The 26865-nt window shown below is 38.5% G+C and overlaps 1 protein-coding gene and 1 long non-coding RNA gene across 4 annotated transcripts; both read right to left on the reverse strand.

Annotated features, from left to right (window-relative positions):
- Positions 1-4920: 4920 nt before the first annotated feature.
- Positions 4921-5925, reverse strand: LOC124060577. Its single transcript, XR_006843596.1, has 2 exons — positions 5719-5925; positions 4921-5282 (listed from the first exon to the last, which is right to left on the reverse strand). It is a non-coding gene; the product is annotated as an uncharacterized LOC124060577 (long non-coding RNA).
- A 13482-nt stretch (positions 5926-19407) lies between these two features.
- On the reverse strand, positions 19408-25608 carry LOC124061129. 3 transcript variants are annotated; one of them, XM_046392691.1, is made up of 9 exons: positions 25061-25599; positions 24555-24630; positions 23520-23558; positions 23102-23404; positions 21504-21806; positions 21013-21288; positions 20866-20907; positions 20210-20294; positions 19408-20118 (listed from the first exon to the last, which is right to left on the reverse strand). In XM_046392691.1, the coding sequence occupies exons 2-9, from the start codon at positions 24583-24585 to the stop codon at positions 19956-19958; spliced, it is 1242 nt and encodes a 413-aa protein (XP_046248647.1). In that variant the 5' UTR covers positions 24586-24630; positions 25061-25599; the 3' UTR covers positions 19408-19955. The 3 variants fall into 3 exon arrangements, with proteins under 3 accessions (XP_046248647.1, XP_046248648.1, XP_046248646.1); XM_046392692.1 differs by having other exon boundaries at positions 19408-20094; positions 24555-25608; XM_046392690.1 differs by having other exon boundaries at positions 24555-25599.
- Between the last annotated feature and the right edge of the window lie 1257 nt (positions 25609-26865).

Raw genomic sequence — 26865 nt, forward strand, 5'->3', positions numbered from 1 at the left:
AAATTTATTTAAGTTACACATGAGTAAAAAGTGTGAATGTTTTGGTAACTTATTATTATCTATCATAAAATTGATTTTACTGAAGAGAACAGCAGAAGAACGAGACCCTTGTCACCTGTACCGGACCAGCGCCATTTTTTTTCGGATTTTTTTGGAGTCTTGGAGGGCTACATACAACACGCAACATATGTAAGTAACTATTTACATCGCTTAAAGTTAGCTTTTAGCTGAATGAGCACGCATGTATTGCACTATAAAATGCAAAAGCGTCGCCCGGCTTCATTTAGTAATGTTAAATTTTTCAATTGTGCGGGCGCCATGAGGCCTCACCAAAGGTCTAACATTAAGATTAATCTTAATCAACGTAGGATAGGTAAAAGTGAGCTATATTGCTAAATGCTGTTTCTACTTAGTATGTGGACTTTTTAAAAACAACAAACTTCGTCCGCTTGTTCGTTTGAGGAGTCCGACATGTTAATTAATCTGCCATTCTTCCTGTGGCAGCAACACTTGGACTTTGGAAGGCAGAGTAATTTCAAAGTAGGCCTAACTGAGAACATTTACACTGACGGTGAAAGCAGAGATGTTTGGGATGTTCAAAGTTGACTTCAAGATAACGTTAGCCTCAGTGAATGTGAATTATTCTGTCTCAAATCACTTGTCTTAAATTTTCTGCCTCTGTCCAAATTAGCTAGCAAAACCCCAGTAGCATGGCCTCGCATCCTTGTCCACGTGTCAGTTAAAAGTTACGTTAGCTGCTAGGTTTGTAACTGTTGTCGTCCCTGCATGATTGCAAAAGATGAGGACATAAAATATTTCTGGTGTCTCTGTCTCTCTGCAACGTGGTATCAAGAAAATGTGTAAATGTGTGTGTGTTGTTCTCTTCCCACTTTTTCTTTGAATGAGGGTAAAAAGTAGAAGTAGAAAGATAGGACTGGACAGGCTCGCACTATGAGTGGACGCACCTGCCGCATCAGTTCAGCAAAGCAGCTGTCCATGGACCTAGTTCGCTTTGACATTGTTTTATCATGCAATTATTAATATTTTTACATGAGCAGTGAGGTCTGAAATATTTTTACAAGGTGCGGTCTACTCGGTGTCATCAAAAAACAAGGGCTAATCAAAAATACTTTTTCAGAGACTTGGTTTAAATGTAACTGCTACACAAAAACGTATGACCATTGCATACTAAGTATATAGTACATGATTAAATGAAATATTCTCAGTAATTGTTGGTTGCAAATGAATTGCATATGGCTTAATTTAATCTGTTGATATATTTGTCTGAAATTTATTGAAATACTTTGAAACCATTTGTTCAAGTGAAAAGATTATAGGTTTTCTTTTGCTTTGCAATAACATTAATTATTCTGATATTTTCATAAATAAGCTCTTCTTTCATTTGTGTTGCTTCTTCAGAAGACCATCAGATCTACTGGGAGGAGCAGTTCATGGAGTAGGTAAGCTTTTAAGGTGAGGCAAAAGTGGTAACAACATTGCAGGGGCATATTCATACAATGAGTACTTTATTGTATTGTGTTGCCTAATTGCGTGAATATTGCAAAAAAAAAATAAAATATATATATATATATATATGTATATATATATGTATATATATGTGTGTGTGTGTATATATGTGTGTACATGTATATATGTATGTATGTATATTATGGCATGCCGTTCAGGAAATTAATATTTGAATATATGGAATGAAACTCTGAATATATGGAATGAACCTTGAATATATTGAATGAAACTCTGAATATATTGAATTTCAATATACAAACTACAATATACAAACTCAGAGGAGTTTCATTCAATATATTCAGAGATTCATTCCATATATTCAAATATTAATTTCCTGAACGGCATGCCATAGTATATATATGTGTGTGTGTGTGTGTGTGTATATATATATATATATATATATATATATATATATATATATATATATATATATATATATATATATATATATATATATATATATATATATATATATATATATGCAAGATTCAGTTTTTTGTTATTCACTTATTAACTCTAGGACCCAAGTATCTCTGTGATGAAGAAGAGAGACGTGACTCTGAGATGCCTCATTGAATATGTGGGAGAGAGTGGGCAAGAGCTCATCTCTGACTACTACGTAAGCATAGTTTGAAAAGCAACAAAAAGCTACACTGCTACAGTGTAAAATAATGCATTAATATATTTATTTGACCACTCAACACATTTTTAAAGCCTCCTGTTCATTTCTAAGGAGATGGCTGCACATTGTAGAGCTCTGAAACTTTTAAACTTGATGGAGCTGATTTAAAAAATTATACTCAAGAACTGCCTTTGGTCCGACACTGCCCCATGAAGTCACTTTAGTCTATGGCCAAATCAAAGTGAAGTAATTTTTATTGATCGGATATTATCTCTGGTAATAAAATACTGAAGGACTTTCTAATCAGTTTTCTATTAACTGTAATACTAGCAGTGTAAATTGGACTAAAAACATAACGTATGTTGTCATTATCATAAAAACGTCAAAAGTGGTAACATAATGGTTTAAACGAATCATGCCGCATTGCATATGTAGGTTAATGTCATACGGATTAAAATATAGTGAACTTTTAATGTGTGATTTTATTGAAGGCTTTTGAAGATTGTTCTCTGTTGCCACTTATTGTTCTGTTTATATGTTATACAGGGAAAAACGGAGAACAGTGTCCACGATGAGTTGAAAACGCACAACATGCAGACATATGTCTGCCATGAGCCAGATGCAGTGGGAATTGTCATTGAGGGAATGTTGCCTGCTTCTGGGGATGAAATATACTCTGAACCTGCACTATCCACCCCAGCTCTGCAAAACATTTGAGGTGTTTGTGGGACTGTCTGTGGGAATTGACACGTTGCGCCCAAAGCCTTCTTCCAGATTCATGACACTCAGAAACAAACTTCTGAGCTAGTTGGTCAAAGGCTGACCTCACACTCATAAATGGCCATTTTGTTGTGTTTTTCAGAGCTTGATGAATGAGTGAGATTGTTAAGAGATGAATGAGTGAATGAGTGTTTAATTGATAAGGCTGCATGTCAGAAGTTCAAGTATATAAACCGTTTTATGGTAAAATGTTTTAATCCATACTAAGATGTACTGTACTGTGCACTTAATAAGTTGAAGTTCTTTTGTGCCAAATGCTGTGGTCAGGAGTCCCTGTATTTTATTTTAATGTCACATGCAACTCTTGCTTGGTTGGCAGTTTAATTGTGAACAACGTGGCAGTCAAGCACAGACTACCTCAGTTCCTCCAGCTGCTGTGCATTTGATGAGCTGAAGTCAGTGGTCAAATGCTGAGGTCAGAATCCCTTTATTTTAATGTTAAATGTTTTGGGAGAATACAGCACAGATTGTAATTTAAAGGTGTTCTTGTATGTGTTTGTTAAAATGTTTTAGTACATACAAAAAGGTACTGTGCACTTTCAAGTTTAAGTCAGTTCTCTTCTGCTATCTAAAATGCTCAGGTCAAGAATCACTGTATTTTAATGTCAGTGTTAAGAGTAAGCAGATTGAAGGTGTTCTATGCTGCACTTTAAGATGAGGTCAGAAGTTTCTGTAATTTTTTAATGTTAAAATGTTTACAACATTAAAATTGATTACAGAAACAAATAGTTCTCTTTCCTTATTTGTTAAGTTATGGCAGCGCTAACTAATTATTTGAGGTGGATTGCAGAAATAATAATAATCTAAATTAATGAGAGTACATGAATTCATTTAAATCAAAGAAATTTTATTTTTATTTTAAATGTTACTTATTTTAATTAAGTATGATTTGGTCAATATGCTGCTCTTTTTCGCAATGGTTAAACTCAAATGTTTTGCTTTTGGTTGTAGACTCTACTTAATTTTTTTAGCATACATGAAAATACATAATACTGAATTTTACCAACTCAAAATACCAAGAAGTTCACTAAAATGTTGCCTTCATTTTTTTCAGTTGGATCTAAGTAACAGTTTTGACAGTGTAGGGTGTACCAGCCTCTCGTCCGTAGTTAGCTGAGATAAGCTCCAGCTCCCCGTGGCCCTGACGGATAAGCAGTACAGAAAATGAATGTATATATAAACTTATTTTACAATTTAAAAAAAATATGTACAGTCCCAATATCTAAAAAGAAAAAAGGTTTTGTTTTTGTTAGTAATACTAATAATTTTTAACTACATTGCTCTGTATATTCTGCACATTTGTTCCGTGTGTATATTTATTGTGATCTACATTTTACACTAAGTTTATTCTTGTGTATTGTGTTACTATAAACAGAACCACTGATTCAGCGAATTTTTATGTTTTAACAGGAAGTTGTTGTGACCTGAATGGACATTGTTTAATATATGCAAAATTACATATGTTTGATATGAGTCCAGGACACCTACATGTCATGTCAACACCTCAAAGTTAACATGACTGCATATGTACAGTACATATGTGTTTGTGTCAGTCATCATGACAAGTCAATTACTATGTGATGCTGTATTTCATTGCTAATTTTCCTTGTGTTTATATGTTTGTGAAGAGTTTAGACTTTATTACACTGTAAAAACTGTTGCTTAGATCCAACTCAAAAAAATTAAGGCAACATTTTCCAACTACTTTTTGCAAGTTTAGTGAACTTCTTGGTATTTTGAGTTGGTAAAAAAATAAGTAGAGTCTACAAGAAAAAGCAAAACATTTGAGTTTAACCATTGTGACAAAGAGCAGCACATTGACCAAATCATACTTAATTAAAATAAGTAACATTAAAAATAAAAAAATAAAAATTTTGATTTGAATTAATTCATGTACTCTCATTAATTTAATTATTATTATTTCTGCAATCCACCTCAAATAATTAGTTAGCTCTGCCATAACTTAACAAATAAGGAAAGAGAACTATTTGTTTCTGTAATCAATTTTAATGTTGTAAACATTTTAACATTAAAAAATTACAGAAACTTCTGACCTCATCTTAAAGTGCAGCATAGAACACCTTCAATCTGCTTACTCTTAACACTGACATTAAAATACAGTGATTCTTGACCTGAGCATTTTAGATAGCAGAAGAGAACTGACTTAAACTTGAAAGTGCACAGTACCTTTTTGTATGTACTAAAACATTTTAACAAACGCATACAAGAACACCTTTAAATTACAATCTGTGCTGTATTCTCCCAAAACATTTGACATTCAGCTCATCAAATGCACAGCAGCTGGAGGAACTGACGAAGTCTGTGCTTGACTGCCATGTTGTTCTCAATTTAACTGCCCACCAAGCAAGTGGGAGTTGTGAAGCAAAGAAAACAAAAAAACATATTACATTATACATTATACTCTTAAAACATGTGACATTAAAATAAAATACAGGGACTCCTGACCACAGCATTTGGCACCAAAGAACTTCAACTTATTAAGTGCACAGTACAGTACACCTTAGTGTGGATTAAAACATTTACCATAAAACGGTTTATATACTTGAACTTCTGACATGCAGCCTTATCAATTAAACACTCATTCACTCATTCATCTCTTAACAATCTCACTCATTCATCAAGCTCTGAAAAACACAACAAAATGGCCATTTATGAGTGTGAGGTCAGCCTTTGACCAACTAGCTCAGAAGTTTGTTTTTGAATGTCATGAATCTGGAAGAAGGCTTTGGGCGCAACGTGTCAATTCCCACAGACAGTCCCACAAACACCTCAAATGTTTTGCAGAGCTGGGGTGGATAGTGCAGGTTCAGAGTATATTTCATCCCCAGAAGCAGGCAACATGCCCTGGCCAGATCGCCAAGATCAGTAAGAACTGGGATTCCCTCAATGACGATTCCCACTGCATCTGGCTCATGGCAGACATATATCTGCATGTTGTGCGTTTTCAACTCATCGTGGACACTGTTCTCCGTTTTTCCCTGTATGACATATAAAAACAGAACAATAAGTGGCAACAGAGAACAATCGGCAAAAGCCTTCAATAAAATCACACATTAAAAGTTCACTATATTTTAATCCGTATGACATTAACCTACATATGCAATGCAGTATAATTAATTTAAACCATTATGTTACCACTTTTGACGTTATGAAAATGATGACATACATTATGTTTTTAGTCCAATTTACACTGCTAGTATTACAGTTAATAGAAAACTGATTAGAAAGTCCTTCAGTATTTGATTACCAGAGATAATATCCGATCAATAAAAATTACTTCACTTTGATTTGGCCATAGACTAAAGTGACTTTGTGGGGTGTGTGTCAGACCGACTGCAGTTCTTGAGTATAATTTTTAAATCAGCTCCATCAAGTTTAAAAGTTTCAGAGCTCTACAATGTGCAGCCATCTCCTTAGAAATGAAGAGTGTAGCTTTTTGTTGCTTTTCAAACTATACTTAGGTAGCAGTCAGAGATGAGCTCTTGCCCACTCTCTTCCATGTATTCAATGAGGCATCTCAGCGTCACGTCTCTCTTCTTCACCACAGAGATACTTGGATCCAAGAGTTAATAAGTGAATAACAAAAAACTGAATCTTGCAGGCAATCTTAAAATTAATAAAGAGTTGTAAACAATGTTTTTGTTTTGCAATATTCACTCAATTAGGCAACACAATACAATAAAGTACTCATTGGATGAATATGCCCCTGCAATATTGTTACCACTTTTGCCTCACCTTAAAAGCTTACCTACTCCATGAACTGCTCCTCCCAGTAGATCTGATGGTCTTCTGAAGAAGCAACACAAATAAAAGAAGAGTTTATTTATGAAAATATCAGAATAATTAATGTTATTGCAAAGCAAAAGAAAACCTATAATCTTTTCACTTGAACAAATGGTTTCAAAGTATTTCAATAAATTTCAGACAAATATATCAACAGATTAAATTAAGCCATATGCAATTCATTTGCAACCAACAATTACTGAGAATATTTAATTTAATCATGTACTATATACTTAGTATGCAATGGTCATACTTTTTGTGTAGCAGTTACATTTAAACCAAGTCTCTGAAAAAGTATTTTTGATTAGCCCTTGTTTTTTGATGACACCGAGTAGACTGCACCTTGTAAAAATATTTCAGACCTCACTGCTCATGTAAAAGTATTAATAATTGCATGATAAAACAATGTTAAAGCAGACTAGATCCATGGACAACTACTTTGCTGAACTGTTGGTGCAAGCCTGTCCAGTCCTATCTTTCTACTTCTACTTTTTTACCCTCATTCAAAGAAAAAGCAGGAAGAGAACAAGACATACACACACATTTACACATTTTCATAATACCACGTTGCAGAGAGAGACACCAGAAATATTTTATGTCCTCATCTTTTGCAATCATGCAGGGACGACAACAGTTACAAACCTAGCAGTTAACCTAACTTTTAACTGACACATGGACAAGGATGCGAGGCCATGCTACTAGGGTTTTGCTAGCTAATTTGGACAGAGGCAGAAAATTTAAGACAAGTGATCTGAGACAGAATAATTCACATTCACTGAGGCTAACGTTATCTTGAAGTCAACTTCGAATAGCCCAAACATCTCTACTTTCACCGTCAGTGTAGTTGTTCCAGATTAATGTTAATGTTATACCTTCAGTGTGGCCCCATGGCTCCCACAAAGTTGACAAACTTAACGTAAATTCAAAAAGAAAAGGGAATTAATTTACTGGATGAAATATACTTTTTAAAATAAATTCCTATAGACTGCACCATTGAAGGACTTTTTACAGTGTACTTATATATAGTAAGTAAGTCATATTTAATCTTAGTATGTTATTGTATGATCAAAGTGTTGCCCGATCCATGTAATACATATATGATGGTGAGTGTGGAAAACACAAAACAAAAGATATAAGTTAGCAACTTTTTACTGAGTGGTGCTTTCATGTAAATGCCAAAACAGTTGGGACACTGCAGGGAATCGAACCCCATCCCGCTAAAGCAGGAGTACCATTACCAGTGCCTTTTGTTTTTGTGGCTGAAATTTCAGCTAATCTGTTCTACAACGGAGGCATGGCGTGTAAACAGGGAGGAGTCAAACTTATTGTCCCATTAGTAACTGAGCTCACGGGCTCACTGAGCTATCTTAGGTTTTTTGTTTTTTTTTACTCTCTATTTTGTATTCGTCACATCTCTTGCTTTTGGTGTAACTGGACTGTTGAATGTTGCTGTGCAACTTTATGGTGTGACTGGGCCCTCATTCTGCCTCAGTAGCTGCTGGCTGCGTGTTGGGACCAACCACAGCATTTCTTTTATTGCAACTGAAGTATCGCAGGGAGACTTTTTGAAATCAGAATTTTGTGTTTTACACTCAGCTGACAGTTACAACGGCACGTGAGTAAAGTTTGAAAACCACAGGTAACCAGCTAATGCCAAAGTTTTCTTTATTTGTTTGATTCAGAGTCAGCAAGCTTAATGAAATAGTAGGCTATTACTAAATACTTGAAATTAGCAAATTAATTCCTTTTTGCTTTTCATTTTTAGCTGTTTTTAATAGTAGTTCAGTATAGACATTTATGTATGTTTACATTTATCATGAATTCCCATCACTCATCATTAACAGATGATCAAGTCTATATGACTTTAGGTGTTGGAAGTTCAGTTGATGTATGAAGTAAGTATGAGTTCCTTAACTGATGATCTATTAAGTGGGAACTAATCATGTGGTGACTTTTGACTATAATAGTGAACAACAGGAATTCATGATACATGTTGCACTGAATCATCATCAGTCATGCATTACTCAGTACTACTGAGGTATATAATTTGTAGTCTAACCTTATTATAGATATATATAAATAGAATAGCTCTTTGCCCGTTCGAATCTGTCCAAGACATACTTGAAGAAAAAAAATATCGTTTGTGTTGGATAGAACTGGAAGCATTTAACTTGAAGAAATGGCCCAAAAGTCAATATCAGGTAACATAGATTTTAAACCAGAAGACATTCTGTCCAGTATGTCAACCAAATACAAGATAATAAAGTTCCTGGGAGAGGGGGCTTACGGAAAAGTGGCCAAATGCATAAAATTAGGCACTCGGGAAGTGATGGCCGTGAAGATTACAAAGAGAAACTTGGCCTACTCTGGCGGAAGATGGCCATCCTCAAACAACTGAAAAGGCTTGGACCAGACAAACATAATTTGGTCAAGATACTTGACAGTTTTACTAATATGGGACGTGTTTGTATAGTATTTGAAATGTTGGACATAAGTCTTCAGGATCTGGTGATTATGACGTCCCCACTGCAATTGTCTGAGATCAGAGTACCGTAATTGCACAACAGATGTTAGTGGCTCTGAATGCCCTAAAGAGCATACCTATGGTACATGCAGACATCAAGCCAGACAACATAATGCTGGTTAACCATAACATGCAGCCCTTCAAGTTGAAAATGATTGATTTTGGCTTGGCTCAAAATGTTGCTGAAATAAGGAAAGGCAACAAAATTCAAGCAATTGCTTACAGGGCCCCTGAGGTCATTTTGGGCCTCCCACTGGGTGAGGCCATCGATATGTGGGGACTTGGCTGTGTTTTAGCGTTCCTGTACCTGGGCAGCACCTGTATCCACTATACTCTGAATATGGCGTCATGAGTTTGATCATGCGGATGAACGGTCAGCCTGAAGATCACCTGCTGAACGCTGGAATTTATTTCAGGAAATATTTCATTAAGGGCAAACACTCCCCTGATTCTCCATGGAGATTCAAAACACCAGCTGAATACAAGCTTACAAATGGTTTGGCGATCACAAAATGTAACAGTCATGACTTGGCCAGACCAGAAGAGATGAGTACTACTGAGTATGAAGACACACGGGCCTTTTTAAGCCTCCTCAGACGCATGCTACACGTGGATCCTGAAAAGAGAATCACCCCCAGTGAAGCCTTAGGTCACAGTTTCATCACAATGAAACACCTTAGTCGTGACACTAACGCAAGGTTATAATAGTTTTGGATTTTTCATTATAGTTTAGTTTTAGTTAGTTTTGACTTTTTTTTCTCTAATTCAGTTAGTTTTAATTAGTTTTTAGGGCGGGTTGGCTAGTTTTAGTTAGTTTTCATTTTTTACTAAATGCTTAGTTTTAGTTTAGTTTTTATTAGTTTTAGTATTAGTTTTAGTTTTTTCATACTTTGGGTCATTTGTCAGGTGCAGGATTCAAAAAGATCAGAGTAAGTATTGTGTAATAAAACTCAACAGAAGATACCATTTAAAAATGTATTCTGTTACTGTTTAACAACCAACCGTCCACAACAACCATAACAGTCCACAGGATAACAGCCTTATGTGCAAAATGAGTGTAATACTGCTTCTGGGGTTAAATACAGTGCCTGCCTGGTACAAATCAAAATAGCCAAAAGACTAAAGACACACATGAACAAAAGAATATAAACCCATTTGTGAGACACAAGTCACATTTATTATAATAATTACAATGCCTTCTGTCCAACATTGGTTCTTTGGCAAAAGAACTAGTTCAGTATGGGGCACTAGAAATCCAATTGTTGTTCAAACATAACAAACAAAGAAACCCTTATTTTTTAACAATTTTTTAACATTTTTCCACAACTGTCACAACTTTTGACATATAATGTAATGAGATCCACTCTAACATCAACGGCTTTTTATCAGCTATCAGTGAAGAACAAACTGGATGACATATATATGGCATATGTTTCCTTTACGCTGGCATCATCACACGTGTGTGTGTGTGTGTGTGTGTGAGAGAGAGCAAGAGAGTGATGTGTGTACTTCAGTCAAGCAAAAATTTCTTGTTGATCTTGAGGAAAACACGCTGCTCCAGAGATGTGGTTGTTCTGTTCCTCAGGCCAGATGACAACAGTCCACATACTGAGAAGATGCGCTCCACAAAGGCTTGTGAGGCAGGGGCACTAACGAGATCTAGTGCCACAGGGGCAAGTTTTGGGTAGACAGCCTCTCTTGATCTCCAGAACTGCAACGGTGTCTCATTAAACACACCCTGTTTCACGTCGTTGCCATACTTCTTCATTTCGGTCAACAGACTGTCGGCTCCATGGGGTTCATTTGTCAATGACACATTGACCTCCATACGGGAGGCGAGGAAGCGGTATTTCTGAAGGGCAGTATGAGGGGAGTGTGCTGCAGTTTGAGTGGCAGTCACATTATCCTGAGAAGGAGTTGCTGGGTTATACTGAGCTGCCAGGTTCAGCACTAAAGACTCTGCTGCCCTCCTCAGTGGCACCATGTCTGGTGTTTGAAGAATCAGTGAAACACTTGGATCCAATAGGCAGGCTGCTGCTGGTGTAGCATCAAACTGTGGGGAATCCGGGCTCAAAATGGCAGCAAAACGTTCTCGCAAGGACTTCAACAACACTTGAGCTAACTGCTTCCCAGCAGCAGTAGTCATCAGCAGGTGTGCCTCAAGGTTGAGCACGCATGGCACTCCTTGTGAGAGTGACTGGCTGTCACTCTGAAGCTGGTCTGTGTGAATGGCAAAGGGCTCAAGCAGCTTGACCAGGTTCTCCAGCTTAGCCCAATCGCTTGTGAGAAGTGTGTCAATGCCCAGCTCGTCAAGTACTTGATTGAGTTCAGTTCTTATAGATATATATAAATAGAATAGCTCTTTGCCCGTTCGAATCTGTCCAAGACATACTTGAAGAAAAAAAATATCGTTTGTGTTGGATAGAACTGGAAGCATTTAACTTGAAGAAATGGCCCAAAAGTCAATATCAGGTAACATAGATTTCAAACCAGAAGACATTCTGTCCAGTAAGTCAAGCAAATACAAGATAATAAAGTTCCTGGGAGAGGGGACTTACGGAAAAGTGGCCAAATGCATAAAATTAGGCACTCGGGAAGTGATGGCCGTGAAGATTACAAAGAGAAACTTGGCCTACTCTGGCGGAAGATGGCCATCCTCAAACAACTGAAAAGGCTTGGACCAGACAAACATAATTTGGTCAAGATACTTGACAGTTTTACTAATATGGGACGTGTTTGTATAGTATTTGAAATGTTGGACATAAGTCTTCAGGATCTGGTGATTATGACGTCCCCACTGCAATTGTCTGAGATCAGAGTAATTGCACAACAGATGTTAGTGGCTCTGAATGCCCTAAAGAGCATACCTATGGTACATGCAGACATCAAGCCAGACAACATAATGTCAATGTCAATTAGCCCAATCGCTTGTGAGAAGTGTGTCAATGCCCAGCTCGTCAAGTACTTGATTGTGTTCAGTTCTGATCTCCAGCAGCCTTCTCAGCATATCAAAAGTGCTGTTCCAGCGTGTACTACAATCTCGGACTAAGGTTTTGCCACACTTTTTGATTATTGCTTCATTTGCCACTGACGATTTCCTCACAGCATGTACCAGCTTCCTTGCTCTTGATATGAGCGAATCAGCATTTGGGTGCTTCAAGACAGCTTTCAGGGTGAGCTGAAGGGTGTGGGCCAGGCATGGCATCCTCTGGAACTTGTTGTTCTCTCCATCATCTGGCAGGTCTAGTTCTTAGCAAAGAAAATACAAACAAATAATTTATTTTCATCAAATGTAAAACACACAAAAGAATATTACAGTTTAATAAAGAATTATTTATAGGACTGTCTGTAGTAACCCTTGGTTTTACAGCAGGGATGACAACATTACTTGTTTTATTGTTTATACACTGTGCGCACCCTGAATTTAACTGAGATAACTTTATTTAACTTTACTTAACATTTAATATTGTACGTTCATAATGAACCCCAATATTGGATATGAAATCATGACATGACAATAACTATGATGTCAATGTGACAAATACATTTTAAGTTTTAACAGATGAGTGATGAGTGAGTAAATGAGAGCAAGTAAATAATTTTCCTCTCTTTTTTTTAACTCTATGGGGTTAATATCAATTAAAGCTTACAACACTGGTTATATCATTGTTACATTTTATATCCAAATAAAACAAATCAATAAATCTAATGTATGTGGCACAATAACTACACACTCACCGAGGTCTTCAGTCTCTCCAGTCTCTCCAATCTCCCCCTCCTCCTCCTCGTCCTCCTCTGATTCGATCCATAGTTCATCCAGACCATGTCCGGCACCTCCTGGCTGAGCCCGTGAACCATCTGTGGACTCCTCACTTTGTACTTGGCTTCTCTCTCTAAGCAGCCGCGCAGCTTTGACTATGTTGGAGCCGTTATCTGTCACAATGAGCAGCACCTTGTCTTCTCCTATACCCCATGCTTCCAATGTCTCATCAATGCAGCAAGCAATAGTCTCCCCAGTGTGTGGATGCTCCATTCGGTGTAGGTTAAGCAGAGCATGGTAAACGCGGCCTCCAGGTGGATGATAAAAACATGCTGACACACCCATGAAAGATGCTGTTAATCCTCTCTTGCTCCAACCATCCACACAAAGGGTCAGTTTCCTCGCGCCCTTTATGATCTCTTTCAATTTGTGCTTTGCTTTTTCCATCTTAGCTCCAAGAAGGTTATTCACTCGTGCAGCACCGGGTGATTTGAATTTTGGCTCGAGTGAAAAGCTAAATTTTTTGAAGGCAATAGAGTCACACAGTCTCGTATAAACATATTTACGAGTGCATCTTCCCGCTTGTAGTGTTCCTGCGTGTTAACTAGCCAGCAGCTATTTGGTCGTCGGTGAAAGCAGTCCATTATGGTTGTCTCCTCCTTCCCGGCGCTACCTGGCCGGGATGTTGCTTCACTTTCAGGGGAGCTACTTAGAGACGCCACTTTGTTAAGGTACTCGCCATTAGCCTTCTTGTGCAAGCTTCTCAAATGGACTTTAAGATTCGTGGGGTTTTTTCCCTTGAGGAGTATTCCACATATTGTATCACCTGTTTCCACAACAATGCACTTGCTTTTGTCTGTCGCGCTGTCATATTCAAAAAAATCCCATATCGGACTCTGCCGCCTTCTCCCAACTTTTGATGCCATTTTCTTGCCGTAGAGTGGCGAAGAGAAGCCGATTCTGACCGACTCTACGCGAGAAGTGACGGACCATGAGATGCCGCCAGCCCTCTGTAACATCAAGCGAAGAAATTAGTTGGCATGGACCTTCCCCTAATAGTTCAGTCAGCTCAATTTCAACTAACAAAGAAACTGCTGAGGACACACAATGACCACAATGCACGGCTGCTGAAAAAATTGACAGGACCACAGCTACAGATGACATGGACAAAACATCAAATCCTGAGGCTGATAAGAAACCACTTGGCACAAATGAGGCAGCTCCACCTGCCTCTCTCTTAAGTGAGAGAGGCAAAACATCAAATCCTTGGCTTAGGACCCTTTGGCTCCTACATTTGCGATGCAATGTTCTGCGGGAAAACCTTGGCTTGCAGTAATCACGTGGATGGGTGTGGCATGGTGATGCAATGGTTTGCACTGTTGCCTCATAGCCAGAGGGTTCCAGGTTTGAATCCCAGTCTGGACCCTTCTGTCCTTCCTCTTCTTCTTCTTCTTCTTCCGTTTGCATGTTCTCCCTCTGGGTTTTCTCCGGGTGCTCCGGTTTCCTCCCATTTCCTCCCACAATCCAAAAAAACAATAATCAATTACTATGTGATGTTGTATTTCTTTGCTAATTTTCCTTGTGTTTTTATGTTTGTGAAGAGTTTAGACTTTATTACTTATATATAGTAAATAAGTCATATTTAATCTTTTATTTTCCTTCCTTTTATTAATTCCTATAATTCGTAGTCTAACCTTATTACAGCGATAGCCCAGAAGCAATAAAATAGTTGAAGAAGAAACAGGCTTTGGTGAAGTCAGGTCCCAAAGGAAGTTGTTCAACAGGATCTGCAAATTCTTCACCAGAATGTCCAAATCTTTTGATTGCTGCACAGAGACCACTGTTAAACTGTAAGAAACAGGTCATAAATCCCTCGCTCTCCATGTTAGCATAGAGGCCTATGGTGGCTCCATCACCCAACTTCAACTATACACGATCAGATTCCAAATTACATCATCAGTGAATGATAGCAGCACTACTGTCCGGGATATTTTTGCTCCCCATTTGTCCAATGGGAAGAAGCGGAGACGTACTTCATCTTTACATACACTGATCAGTTACAACATTAAAATCACTGAAAGGTGATGTGAATAACGTTAATCCTATCTTTACGATGCAATGTTCTGCGGGGAAACCTTGGCTTGCAGTAATCACGTGGATGGGTGTGGCATGGTGATGCAATGGTTTGCACTCTTGCCTCATAGCCAGAGGGTTCCAGGTTTGAATCCCAGTCTGGACCCTTCTGTCCTTCCTCTTCTTCTTCCTCTTCTTCTTCTTCTTCAGTTTGCATGTTCTCCCTGTACCTGTCTGGGTTTTCTCCGGGTGCTCCGGTTTCCTCCCACAATCCAAAAAACATGTACATTAGGTTAATTGGCTATTCTACATTGCCCCTAGGTGTGAGTGTGTGAGTGTATGAGTGTGTGAGTGTGTGGTTGTCTGGTCTTGTGTGTCAGCCCTGCGACTGACTGGCGATCAGTCCACACTGTAAAAAGTCCTTCAATGGTGCAGTCTATAGGAATTTATTTTAAAAAAGTATATTTCTTCCAATAAATTAATTAATTCCCTTTTTTAAATTTATTTAAGTTACACATGAGTAAAAAGTGTGAATGTTTTGGTAACTTATTATTATCTATCATAAAATTGATTTTACTGAACTTCACAATAAATTGCTTCCACAAAATGCTTCATTTCCAGCTTTAGCCAGTTCCCCTTGAGGTATGTCCCTATGCTACAAAAATTATTCATCATTATAAGATTTGGGATAATTTCTCAGAGCATCTATTCAAAAAATCACTGACGTTTCATCAGTACTGACATTTCAATATGCCAGTTGTCCTGGGGGCGCCGACACCATTGCTAGTCAATACTTTGCTGCATTCTCTGTTGCATGTGGAAGTGGGAAACTTGCTGAACTGCACAATCAGGCATAATTTGTTGCTCTTCTGCTGTGATTGGTGAAAAGATTGGTTTAACATGGCTCACTAAAAGGAACCTTATCAATGGCATCCATTTTTTCAGTGCCCATAATGTGAATATGCTGTATAGAAAGTGTGGGGTCATACTTCTCACAGTACCTATGTTGCCTGAAGGCAACGTGACAGAGGAAGGTCCTCAGCCTTCTTTGTTATGCTGTCACTCATGATTGAACGGCCCTCTAAGCAGATGCCACGCCCCCCACGTCAGATCAGGGCAAAAAGTTTGACACTGAAAAGATGAGACCTGAAAGTGAACAAAAGATCTGAAAGCAAAAAAATAAATAAATAAATAAATTCTGAAACCTGAAAAGATTTGAAAGATTTGGTATTTTTGCGTTTTAAGTTCAAAATCAAAATTTCAACTTTCAAGTTCAAATCTTTTTTTCAAATGAATGAAACTTTTGCACCTGATTTGGCTCCATACCTCTGACACATGCAGACAAGCCATCAAGCCAGACAACATAATGCTAGTTAACCATAAGATTCAGCCCTTTAAGCTGAGACTTGTGGTTCATACAGTTTCCGAAATGAGGCAAGGCAACAAATTCAAAGACCAAGACTCCCCTGGTGCTCCATGGAGGCTCAGTACAATACAGTCTCTATGACATACTTAAGATCTGCCCAAAAGAAAAGGGTGCCACTGAGTGCAAGGACAAACAAGCCTTTTTAAGCCTCCTCAGACGCATATTAGTTTTACGCATGCTTCATTGTATTTCCCTCACTTTCAATATAATACTCTACCATTTTCTCCCCAAGGAAACTCCTACAGGTAAACAGCATGTGTCTCTGAACCCGCTTCCCCAGGAGCTTCATGTGCTCCCACACAATCCCTCTCTGATCCATAGAGAAAGCACAGTACAGGGAAACATTTGGTCCAGGTAGACACTTACTTACAGTTACAGCCAACTCATAAGCTGCAATGAAATGGGGAGATACATGATGAGTTAAACAATTTTAAACTTAAGTTCAGACTAACTGTAATGATGATGAGGTGTGGCTGTGTAAATCAGTAGTGTAGGTGACTGCATGGGTGTAATGGCTAATGTTGGGTGCATGTTTACAATGCGTTAACACAAAATAAAGGAGAAGAATGGAGCATGCAGGTCTGGGTGCAGGTACTGACGAAGAAGTCCTCTAGTGTCTGAGGAAGTGGGTAAATGGACATACTGGCCGGGTGTTCTCAGTCAGCTTAATGGTCTCAGCTCCACCCATAGTGAGGACCTGTGAGAGACAGTACACAGCCTCCTGTTTGCTGCCCTGCCCTGACAGGGTGGTGCTCTCTTTCTCCCCTGGGAGACAAAGGAAAACTTGACAGTGTCAGTCACATTTTTGAATAGATGTGAAGACATATAGAATGGCAGTTTTAATAAAATATCTTTTTTTTGGCTAACTTTTTGAAACCGTTTCCTTGGCTTGATGAAAATGCATTTTGTTACCAAATTGACAGAGAAACTTTGCTCAAAAAGAAGCCAGCATAGAGATGGAGAACATATTGAGCAGAGATTATCAGGGTTACACTGGATGTCTGCGACTCTAGATGTCTGACAGAAAAGCTCTTATTTACTTGTATTGTTCCTCTGGGATTTTACGAATGAGTTATTTTTGACTTTCTTAATCCCGTTAATTAGAGAGATGGAGTCCTAAGAATAACAGTAAAGTGAGATAAAAACCAAAGTGAAACATTTTTAGAATGACCCTCAACCAAAATAAATCATTTTAAGGCAACAATAAAAGAAGCAACAAGGAAAAAAACAAAAACCAAAATCAGGCATGAATGACTCACCACCTCCCATTGTCCCTTCTGTTGTGTGCTTTGTGATAAAGAATATCCAGCCAGAATGAAAAAAAAATACTTGGAGTGACAAGAATAAATCAAAATATCTCTATGATTTAGTGTAGTGCAACACAAATACCAGTAATGCTTCATTTCTTAAAATCTTCCTTTTTGGAGTCCAGTTGTGATTTTGTTTCAACATGGTTCATTTCTGTGTTTTTATTTGAACTTTTATTGAACTACATTATCATGAAAGGAGGATATTTTGTCCACCTCATTTAAGCAGATTTAGTTTAAACGTAAATATCAGGACCACCCAATTGAACTGAACATCCCCGAGGGATCTGTAGAGGTCATGACAGCTTTGACTATATTCAATGAGACAAAGCAAAGTGTGGCAATGTACTGTATCTCTAAGGCAGCCTCACACTGCAGCCCATCTAACTGTTTCTTACTCATGATGTGCATGAACTCTGTGCAGATGCACAATGAACAAAAGCTTGTGCAAGATAATATGCTTTCTATACCTTAGCGGTCTGACTTATGCAGGGCATTCTATTTTGCACCACGTATGACAAGAAGGAAGAAAATCAGTTAGTTGTTAGAGTTATAGAGCTCAAAACAAGTACAGTTGGAGAAACCTTTGCTCCTGTATTTCTTTGCAGCAAAATACAAGCTCACAGGTCAACTCTACACGTCCTTAAGGGAGTTCATTCTTTTTATAAGACCGAACTCTGACTGGGTCTCACTGGTGATATTTTTGCAGAGGGTAGCAGTTTTCATGCAATTTGCTTTCTTATGCTGGAGAGCTGTTGTATAAATTCTAATCTCATGGTTAACAAGGGCCTTGTCACCTCTCCCTGCCATAGCATATTGGGAAGTGACACCACAGATTCCCTTAAAACCAGATTTTCCTATGATTTTGCCAGGCTGACTGTTGCATAATTTAAATGACACGGGATGATCTTGTGTTAGTTCTTTGTGCTCATACTTGTCTCTGCACACTGACTTGGGCTGCTCATTATAGCAGCCCCCCCAGGTCCTCATAGATAAAGAAATGTGGTCACTGATAGAGCCAAGACTTAAAACATTATCAGAAATGAGTACATTTGATTTTATTTCAAATCTGCTGCTTACAAAAAAAAGTGAGATAAATGATTGAATGAAATTGTCAGAGCCCAAGACAATAAAAGCTAGGAAAGCTGTAAATAAAATGCTTGGTGGTGCTTTCAGTTGACTCAAATAATAACAAAGATATAATGCCTATGATATGCGTGTATATTTATTTTTATAGTGATGTACTTCATGTAAATTACCAAAATATATATATTTTTTTAATGGTGAGTCATGTAGTTCCCCATGTCATCTATCCTGACAGATAATGGTTATGGGTCTCTATAAGAAATGGCATCATTTAAATCCAGAGCCTAAAATAGCAATAACAAATAAATAATACGCTGTACAAATAATACACTACTTGGCATCAATTCGATTTTTTTTCAGCTCAGTCTTGAAGACTCAAGAGAGTGTGACATCTATATTTAAGTGCATTTGAATTCTTTGACAAACTGAGGTAAGGTCTGATTTGAAACATTTAAAACATTTTGGAAAATAGCAGGATGGATATTAGGTAGAACCAATACATAAAAACATATGCTTATTTATTATATTTCCTAAACACTTGACAGTCATAGTTACTTGAAATTATGTCAGTGATATGATTTTTCTGAATTTAAAGTATCTTGTTAAGGAGTTAGTAGCACCCCTAACAATTAACAACAGTTAATATACAGTATATAATATTATAACTCATGAAAGAGACTATTTATAAACATGTAATATTTGTTCAGTCTTTGGAGTATTTTTTGTAAATTACGAAGCTTGTCTTTTTAATATTATTAGTAAGTTTGCTCAGCTAACCATTTCAAAGTTTACATCATCTCTGTATTAGCATTTTGTATTAGTGTACAAAAGTCTTGTATCATCAGTGAACAGAGAAAATACAAATACAAATCATAGGCAGGTAGTTTAGATAAATTTACCAGTAACAGACCCTTGTGGCACACACTGGGGCCTTTCTGTGATCTTCATTTGCTACAAATTGTTCATACATCCATAGCAGCACTCTGAAGCATCTCATATGGCACTCCACTTAGTGGTTCCTGTATACTGCATTTAAGAGTTACCCTTTAAGTGCCAGGATATAACTGCTTATCCAGCAGATTTGACATTTCCATCCAGGATAAATCCCACTGCACTTCCGTTGCATCCTGCTTGGTTGCAGGAAGCTCCATGGCCGGCAGGGCTTCTTTGGAAACTGGCCAGCAACTACGAGTGCAAAACATCTGGTACCTTCACACAAATATGATCATAAGTTAGGCATTTGTGCTGCAGTGTGTACACAGGTCATTAGACAGATACAACACAAGATGTAGCGACTAACCTGTAGTGACGAACTAACCAAACAGTGAGAGGAATGAAGAACAGAAGTACCAGACCGCATGAAAGGATGATCCATTTCCAAGAGCCTGATGAAGAGAACAAATAATATTTATATGAATGTGTCAGCAACAAAGATGTACCAAACAGTGCACCTCCACTACACTACATGATGTCGTCTAATTTCTCATTAATAGTTGCAGTCACACCAGGAAACCCTTTGGATACGGCATACGGTGATCTGATTCACCAGATGCTGATGTCTTATCGCTACAAAACACACTAGAGTTGAAAACACAACTGATATTTTGCTTTTATTCTTGTAAGAAAATGTAAATACATAATCAAAATTACCCCTTTAAATTTAATTTCTGTTCTGCATGATAAACCTCAAATATTCATCTTCCCATACAAGTGAAAACATTTTCAGCTTAAACAACATGAGGCATATTACAAATGCAGGACAAAAATTAATAAATGGTTTCAGTACATAAATATGTTCATAATAATGACATATGACAATAATGACTTATTAGAAGGTAGAACTCTTTGCTTCATGCAGTCATTATTATTGTGCTTACTGTCACTATCATTCTTATTGTTACTTATTAACTCCCCAACCTAGTCAGTAGATGTGTTAAGAATCTGAAACAATTTTACCATGAGTGGGATCTGCTGTTCCATCTGTTGATGTGAAGGTGCCTGAAAGACAAAACAGTTTCACTGATCCACTGATTGATATGACAATCAGAAGAATGATGAACATTCTGAACAGTAACAGTGTGGCAGTAAAGCCACACAGCTGACCTCGGCCTGGTCTCACTGATAACCAGCTTTCTGGACTTTCCATCTTTCTGTCCTGGGATGCACACTTGTAGAAGCCCTGATTTTCCTGTGTCACATTCTTGAGAGTCATCTTAATTACTCCGTCTGAAGATGAAGAACTGTACGGGATGATTTCAGCTCCATTTTTAAATAAGCTTGTTTTACTGTTGTTGCTTGTCCGATAGTACTGACAATACATGTCCACTCTATCGCCTTCAAATACAGGGAAGGCAGGAGTCCTCAAGATGATGGTACCATCTGTGGGACAAAGATAGTAGACATAGTTAACAGACAAATTGTAAAACAAGCAAATTGTCCTTTTAAGTAACACAACAAATTCAAGCCCTCCTTGTGTGACTGCTGATTTACTGTGGAGCAAACTGCTGTCTGTTTGGAGCATGATTTGATTTCTTATGTGGTTTGTCCCCCCAGTTTGTCCATTGTCTTTAACATCACTGTTACGCAAGACTCACGGCTTACTGTGATGTTGACTGCATTGCTACGGCCCTCAGCGCCCTCACACCAGTACAGTCCACTGCTTCCACTAACAGCAATGAAAGCACATGTGTCAGAATTGTTTGTGCTAACAGCACCCCCTAGTGGTGAACACCAGTCAGTGTCCAGGACTCCTTTCTCCACTTTACGGCCCAGCGGGAACTGCTTCAGCCTCCAGCCTGTGGAGTTACTCTGAGACACGGGGCACTGGACAGTGAAACGCTCCCCACTTAAGACCTGTCTGGTGCTGGGAGTCAGAGTCAGTGAAGGAGGAGGCAGCTCTGGAGGAGAGAGATGAACAAAAAGAGTAGAAGTACATATCTCAGTACTACAAATCTCTGTAAAATACATTACAGTTATCACACAACTACAGTATATCATGGTAAATGTCTTTATTGAAGCAACATGCAATAATGACAGAGAGAGCATCCTTGTACTCTGACACTCATTCAGCAACAGAAGCAACAGATGGCTGAACCAGACATTGTACACTGCATACTGAAGTATCAGGTACTGCCTATACTATTTCGTATAGGCATTTGTGCTGCCCAGAGTTTGAATTCCTTTTACTTTGGTATTCTCCTGACTTTTCTTCTTGTACAGTGATTCCCAAACAGGGGTACTTGTACCACAGAGCATATTTGTAAGACTGGGAATACTTATACCACAGGGGGTACTTGGAAAGACTGTAAAGTATCTTAGCAAATCTTAAAAAATTCAATAGATTTGATTGATGATTTGATTTAAAAATCCAGATATTGAACCTGCTATAACAATTAATTTAGGTGGTGCTTCAACTAAAAGTCTGTGAAGATTACTTAGTGAGCAATGGAGATGCAATCAAAATAAAAATTAATAGATAAACTGTCACCAAAAGTAATGGATAAATGGTTGAAACATAGCTTTTACATGTGGCTGTAGTACCAATGTAACCTTGACCAAACTGCCATAAACAATAACTGTTAAATTACATTAAAATATAGTACCATCCACTTTTAGATCCACTAATAGTAAAATATCCAGTTTGACATTAAATCAAATTTGCAACATTACTGGTGGTATTGATAAAGGGGTACTTGAGCTGATCAGACAGGACTGTTGGGGAGTTGGGGTGATCAGATTTTCAATTTGTTCAATATTTTGATAAATGGCAAAATATTAAATTAATGTTAATGTTTTTTTGAGTCAATACATAGCCAACTTATGTTCTGATAATAATATCAACAAAAATGAAAGCATTCAGGCTAAAAAGCTGCATTAATCACTAAAAAGAGTGAATGATGAATGTATGAGAATGTCCTTGAGCACATCACTCAGGTCATAAAGACCTAAAAACTTTCGACAAAATTCTGACCATTTTATTAACCAAGCAGTACGAACCATGAATAGATTAATATTATTATGACTTCAGTCACTATTATATAGTTTGAGGTCAAAGCAATATAAAAGTAGCACATGTGTCGCCACATTACAAGTCAGTCTTGGAATACTCAGTCTTCCCAGTATTGTGTGTTGCTTTGTGTTTACAGGAGAAACTTGATCCCTCTCTGCAGAGGCTGCAGTTGCTGCTGCTCACCTGACACACTGAGGGCAGCCGGCTGACTGAGGAGCACCACAGAGGTGGTGTTGGCCTCCCACCGCTCAGCTTGACACCAGTAGCTGCCTGCATCCTCCCTCATTACTGCAGTGATGGAGTAGCTGTCGCTGGAGACCAGGTGCCTGGGGTTTGGGGTCAGAGCGAGGTGCGGTTTGTGTCTGAACCAGTGGTAGTTCCACACAAAACTGGAGTTTGACTCCACTGTGCACTGCAGAAAGACACACTCGCCAATGTAGATGTTTGACCCCGGAGGCCACACAGACACGCTGACCTTCAGAGTCTCTGCAGGAAGACAGGGACTCCATTATTGTCTGTTGTTTTTCTTGCCTAACATACTGAAGGGTCATGTGCATGAGACAGGTGCACGTCTGTATGTGGTTATGGTCTTTGCATGTACCTTCATATGTAGCAGCATGGAGAACGAATGCAGCTACACCTGAAATACAGAGAAATTGCTTCACACAAATACTTCGCAACACACATACACATCTCCATATGTGCTCATATAGTACTACAGTTTGTTCCTGCCACATCGGTGACAGTTTGGGTACAGTATGTTTAGTCGACAGTCTGCTCTGCCAGTCAGGAGTAAAATGTACTAACATGAACACCACAGGCAGCTCAGATGGTCTGTTCCCACATGGCGGCAAGCCAGATAGTCAGTTATGGTCCACTGCTTGTTTTGGATTACATAACCGAGACAATAAAAAATAACATTTTAAAAAAGTTAATCTCTGCAGGCAGGTTAGATGTGTTAAATCTAACCCCGGCAAACTTGTGTCTGTAAGACATAACAACAATCTCTAATTCTGCTGAGAAGTTGCAGTGAACACACAAACCATCTGTACGACACTCTTGACACAACACACACACACAGTCACAGTACTGCCACACAGTATGACAGAGAGGAGAGACTGTTAAGGCAGTTATCATCCCCATGGGAACAGAAGGAATGCACACACATTCGCTGTATTTTCTTGTTAGGTACCCCGCCCCCCCTTCATTCAGATATACATCTCTCTTGGCTGTCAAAGATGGAATAGCCAACACAACAAATTGGCAGCCTTGTCGAAAAAATTCCATTAGCCCTATTCAGATTCTGGTTGGTGCACATCATTTTAATTTAACACTGAACACTGAAACTCTCAGCTGCAGGCTAACAGCTTAGTAAAATTTATATCCCTGCATACCACACTGATATACCAGTATCTACATCACCTAAGAGTACAGCTTTGGGTAAAAGTCATCTCTGCTCTTACAGTTGAACACAGATGCTTCTTAAAGTACTTGGATACTGTTTTGTCTACTAGTAGAAGATTATTTTAAAGGAAAACACAGGTATTTATTGCAAGTCTTCTCCGTAGAGGCCAGTCTGAAGACAGTCACTCAAAAAGAAGGAGGATGTCACAGAAGTTTTATCTGTGATACTCACCAATCACTGAGGGCATAAAAATGATGTTCATTCTGTCAAATGTCCAAAATTAGATGTGCACAGCTCCTGCGTGACCCTTTACAAGAACAGGGAAAGCGGCAATAATTACAATTTGCAGATTTCCAACACTAAAAAATGATGTGTATTTCAGAAATCCAAGACTGTTTTTCACAGCCTTTTAATTTGAGAAGCTACGAGACAGAGAATAACAGCCTCTCTTAGGAGGAGTTTCAACTGACTATCACAGCAAACCACAGGCAGAGATGGTCATCTTGGTGGAGACATTTCCTTCCTCTGTCAACTAGTTAATAGGCAGAGCCATCACACAGCAGAATCCAGGAGCAGACAGGAAAGCAGCGAGGTAAAGATGTCAAACTACAAAACAACCAATATACTAACAAGAAGTTTTACTGTTTCTGTGTAAGCAAAAAAAAATGCTGCTGATTTTATGTACACCCGGCCAATAAAATCTATTCAGCTTTACACAGTTTTATTTATTTATATACCTTTTTATTCGGGTTAATAGTTATCGCTTGTTTGCTCTATTTATATCCTGCTTTTCTTTCCAGTCCTTGCTGACGCTGATGCTTATTTTCTCTTTGGAGAGTATTTATTCAGGATTGACAGCTCAGCCCCTCTTCACCCGAGTGTCCAAGACATACAGCCAAAGATCAGATGACACGACCACAAAGTCAATCACTGACATCCAGCCGAGGGTGTCCTGGTGCCACGTGCACTTATGGATACCCTTATGCATGAACGTGGTGTTTGTTTATGGGAAAGCTTTGACTAGGACATAGTCCAACAAAAAAACATCACTCGGGTTCAGACTGGGGAGGCTATTCCTCCCAATCATGCCCCTCCAGGTGTCACTGTCATTGCCTACATGGGCATTGAAGTCCCCCTGTAGAACTATGGAGTCCACAGTCGGAGCACCTTCCAGCACCCCTCCCAGGTACTCTAAGAAGGCTGGGTACTCTGTACTGCTGTTCGACCCATGGGCCAAAACAACAGTGAGAGACCTATCCCCGACCCGAAGGCGCAGGGAAACGACTCTCTCGTTCACCGGGGAGAACTCCAACAGAAGGGGACATACTTATAATTTTTTGATTCAATTGTTCAGTTTTCTAGCACACAGCAGCTACACAATACAAGAACAGCACATTACTTTCCTGCTAAGCTCTCCTTCTTATCTATTTTGCAAACCTTGCACGCAGTATAGCTTATTACCTGCTAAGTTGCAGCATAACACACAGCATACAAACCTATCTGCAAATCTCTCTGTTGGTTCAGTTGGATGCTTGTATTGTCCCTACTCTTCAGTACCACCAACAACACACTTTCTAAATTTCTACCCATGACATATAGAAAGTTTGTTTACTTTGATCCTTGTTCCACTGTTGCGGTTCATCCTGCCATCTTTTGTCAACCAGCACACATCGACTCACCCCTCCAGCAGGCTGAGATGAAAAGGAACATTTCTGATATCATGCCAAATGCATTGTTGTTTTTTTGTTGTTGTTGATTTTTACCTTTTAAAAATTTAAATAAATCAAAAAAACACACATTTGCATTATTTTTGACGACAAAAGGGATATTTGGTTATAGCATTGCTGCAGACTTTTAGTCTGTTTTTTCATGTAGCATTGTATAATACAGACCCCAGAATTACTGTTAGAAAGTGGTCAGAAATAGTAATATATCATCAGTCTAGTTTGGGTTTTCACTGCACCTCGAACTTTTTTAAGCCAAACTACAGTGTATGGCGTGGTCCTATGGTTTTCCAACTTGATAGTGCATTTCACAGGTAATAGCTGCAGCTGCCTCATTATCCCTGAGTGGTCACCGCCTTCTCCTCCTCATCCCTCCCTCCACCTCAATGCCCCTCCCTCCATCACCCGTCGTTCCCACACCCAGCCTCCGAACATCCACAGGGTTTCTTCCAGGCAGTGGTGGTCCTAGCCTGAATGGCGCCCTGGGTGAGCAGCCCCTATGGCGCCCCCCCACCTTCACCCCCGCCGCACTGGCTCACGCCCCCACCAATCCAAAGAGAACACCGGGTGAAAAGTATATGCATAAACTTTATTAAGATAGAAATACAATAAAACAAACTAAATATTAACCAATTTAAAGTGCACAACCATGAATATATGCAAGATATATATTGTTTTTAAAGTGCTTTATAAAAAAAAGCACATCACAAGCATAGAAAAGCACAACAAAGAAATAAGAATAATTGAATATAAATAACAACAATGAAAATAAAAGTCAAAATACACAAATCCTTCACACACACAGAACTAAAACCTGA

The sequence above is a fragment of the Scatophagus argus genome, chromosome 6 (genome assembly GCF_020382885.2).
Source record: "Scatophagus argus isolate fScaArg1 chromosome 6, fScaArg1.pri, whole genome shotgun sequence".
Lineage (NCBI taxonomy): Eukaryota > Metazoa > Chordata > Actinopteri > Scatophagidae > Scatophagus > Scatophagus argus.